This window comes from Bactrocera latifrons, unplaced genomic scaffold (assembly GCF_001853355.1).
Source record: "Bactrocera latifrons isolate USDA-ARS-PBARC rearing strain unplaced genomic scaffold, ASM185335v1 scaffold_62, whole genome shotgun sequence".
Classification (NCBI taxonomy): Eukaryota; Metazoa; Arthropoda; class Insecta; order Diptera; family Tephritidae; genus Bactrocera; species Bactrocera latifrons.
In genome coordinates, this window is record NW_017537290.1 from 1,462,986 (window position 1) to 1,466,868 (window position 3,883).

At 32.0% G+C, this 3,883-nt stretch overlaps 1 protein-coding gene across 2 annotated transcripts in view; it reads right to left on the reverse strand.

Annotated features, from left to right (window-relative positions):
- The window catches only part of LOC108975159, an 18,455-nt gene continuing 14,572 nt past the window's right edge, over positions 1-3,883 (reverse strand). For both annotated transcript variants that reach the window (XM_018943474.1, XM_018943475.1), the window contains exon 5: positions 1-710. In XM_018943474.1, coding sequence (XP_018799019.1) covers positions 590-710 — 121 coding nt within the window. In that variant the 3' untranslated portion in view covers positions 1-589. The remainder of the gene's footprint in view (positions 711-3,883) is intronic.

Genomic DNA, 3,883 nt, shown 5'->3' on the forward strand with positions numbered 1-3,883 from the left:
AAATATACATAAATATAAAAATATAACCATAAAAGCAACTTCGCAAAACAAATCAGGCAAACATACCTACATTTGTATGCACAAACAAACATAAACCATTAGCATTGTTTATTTTCAATCAATTTGGCTTTTAACATGCAGCAAATTAATTTGTCATTTCGCCGAAGGCATAAAACTCACACAAATACACACACAAAAAAATTGAATTTTTTTAAATTCGATAACAATAACAACAAGAAAAAATGCCCATTGACCTTCAAACTATTGCACATTCATTGATTAACCGCAAAAAATAAACAACAACACGCACATACATTTACATTTATGCCATTTTATTGTAGTTTGCATGCTTTTCAACGCCCATAAATAGGCTATAGCTTTTTTGTTGTCTAAAAAACCATTTGCTGTTGTTTAATTTTTGCCTTCGTGTGTGTGCATAAATAATTGTGTTGATTTATCACATCACGCTTGTGATGAAAATAGTGAAAATTAATTTTATTTTGCAAAAAATAACAAATTTATTGCAACTCTTATTTACACGCAATCAAACATTTGTGTGAACAATTTATTTCATTGCAATCGTGTATTCTCAAACATCATCGGTGTACGGCGATATGCTGTCGAAACTCAGGGGACAATGGCTGTGTAATATTTGTTTGCAATTTTCTAGGCGCAGATAGGAGAAGTGGCGTTTGTCATGGTCATGCAGGCTGTAAATATTAAATTTGAGATTAAAACTTATTTACACTTGTGTTTAATGATAATTTAATAAATATTAATACTATAAAGATATAATAACACTAATAGAGTGTACACATCAGCTGCACGGAAGTTCTAATATTCTTCACAGAAGCTTTTTTACAGCAGAAACGGTATAAAAAGATGATATCAATCGACCTTTAATCAAGTCAACAACCTTTGTTTGCATTTAGCCAATACAACCACCTTTGTCCGCTTTTAACCAAGTCGACAATTTTTATTTTTCATTTATTTTCACTGTACGGGAGCTCTGACCCTGTTGCCATTTTTATCGATCAATGACACCTTTGTTTAAACTTTAAGGGGTGAATGATAATTTTGTTTACATTTTATATGGTCAACGACCTTTTGTCAACAACCTTTGTTGGCATTTAGCGAATACAACTACCTTTGTTTACCGTTCGCCAACAAACTTGGTTTACATTTTGGTCAATTAGCCTTTTTTTACCCTTTACGAGATCAATGACACGTTTGCTTACATTTTATAGGATCAGTGTCCCTTATATATTTTGCTATATATTTACATTTTATTCAACGGCTCATTTGATTATCTTTAGCCAAGTCGGCAACCTTTACGTGCTTTAAAGTCAATGACCTTTGCTTAAATTGTTTAAGGCCTCAATGTTGCTTTGTTTACCTTTAACCAAGTAAGCAACCCTTGAATACATTTAGCCAAGTAAACATCCTTTGAATACATTTAGCCAGGTCAACAATCGTTTTTTCACAGCTAGATCAATGACATTTTTGTTTATACAATATTTAATGGGGCTTAATCATGATTTTTATACATACACTGTACGTATAAGGTCAACGACTTTTCCTTCCGGGTGTTACAAACTTTGTAGCAAACTTAATATAACCAGTTCAGTGAGTAAAAATATAAGATAATTTACATTGTATAGAATTTTTTATCAAATCAAAGAGTAACACACATTTTTAACATTATATCGAACTAGGTTTTTATTTTCTCCTAAAAGTATGCAGATATTTTTAAACAGTTAATTATATATTGCATATTTCCAAGAGCAGTAAAATTTTATTTCGTATACTAACTTTTCATAATCAAATTACAAAGCCATTTGAATTTATTTTGCAACAAATTTTATAGAGAGTTGTTGCTGTTCTCAATCCCTCTACTCTTAGTTAAATCCTATTCAACTCTCTTAAAATAATCTAGCGCGTTAAATCACATGATCTTGACGACCCTTTGACTGTGCCAATTTTCGAAATTNCCTGTTGCCATTTTTATCGATCAATGACACCTTTGTTTAAACTTTAAGGGGTGAATGATAATTTTGTTTACATTTTATATGGTCAACGACCTTTTGTCAACAACCTTTGTTGGCATTTAGCGAATACAACTACCTTTGTTTACCGTTCGCCAACAAACTTGGTTTACATTTTGGTCAATTAGCCTTTTTTTACCCTTTACGAGATCAATGACACGTTTGCTTACATTTTATAGGATCAGTGTCCCTTATATATTTTGCTATATATTTACATTTTATTCAACGGCTCATTTGATTATCTTTAGCCAAGTCGGCAACCTTTACGTGCTTTAAAGTCAATGACCTTTGCTTAAATTGTTTAAGGCCTCAATGTTGCTTTGTTTACCTTTAACCAAGTAAGCAACCCTTGAATACATTTAGCCAAGTAAACATCCTTTGAATACATTTAGCCAGGTCAACAATCGTTTTTTCACAGCTAGATCAATGACATTTTTGTTTATACAATATTTAATGGGGCTTAATCATGATTTTTATACATACAYTGTAYGTATARGGTCWMCGACTTTTCCTTCCGGGTGTTACARACTTTGTAGCAAACTTAATATAACCAGTTCAGTGAGTAAAAATATAAGATAATTTACATTGTATAGAATTTTTTATCAAATCAAAGAGTAACACACATTTTTAACATTATATCGAACTAGGTTTTTATTTTCTCCTAAAAGTATGCAGATATTTTTAAACAGTTAATTATATATTGCATATTTCCAAGAGCAGTAAAATTTTATTTCGTATACTAACTTTTCATAATCAAATTACAAAGCCATTTGAATTTATTTTGCAACAAATTTTATAGAGAGTTGTTGCTGTTCTCAATCCCTCTACTCTTAGTTAAATCCTATTCAACTCTCTTAAAATAATCTAGSGCGTTAAATCACATGATCTTGACGACCCTTTGACTGTGCCAATTTTCGAAATTCACGAGTCGTCAAACTTTGCACACAATGTGTCCATGTTTAGAAGTGAAACATGAAGCTGCGTACCATTTTGTTGGAAATAGAGATATTTGAGTTGATTTCATAAAAAACGATCGACATCGTGTTATATTGCTCACTATTGATGGTAACAGTATTCTCTGCCTAATTTCGAAGRAGTAGAGAACTTATGATCCCACAATACTAGAATCCTCAGCAAATGGTCCAATTTTTGAGAATGCAATTGCGTTTCCTTCCGTTARTGACCCCGAAAACAGGCCTCATCTGAGAAGATGATYTTWCAAYGAATATTTTTTCAGCATKTTGTTTTTYAGAAGGTGAATTTTTTMAATAATCTTAATAACAATAATAATTACCAAAGTAACTTGTGTGACTTGATAAAATGAAAATGAAAAAARAMAACAATCATTGGTTCTATGAGCCGTTAAAATAACGTGGTATTCTATTTCCTGAGGTAGACACACGGTGCTGAGCTGATTAAGCCTAACCCATTCTTTGACAATTGGCAACCCACAAAATGTTTATTATKACGCCTTACAAATAGGGTAAAATGCTTGCTAAGTGTACAAGTAGTACATTAGATATTAGTAGATCCGGGCGGTTCCCTACACTCACACAACTTCACATTTTCCAGCAAAGAAAAGGACATAGAGTTCGGAGCATAAAATATGAGACCAGAGTTCTGGTATAGGATACAGGAGTAATGTTACCAATGGAGTTTATTTATTTTTTTTTTTTCTTGTTGGGTTTGTCGAAAGACTTCTTCAACAGAATAGAAACCGACGACAAATATTGGGATGAAGCTGTGAACTCGAATTATCTGGGAGGAAATTCGAATACAGATATACACAATGTTGTACGATATTCAACATATTCTTATGTGGTTACTGTTGGACAAAT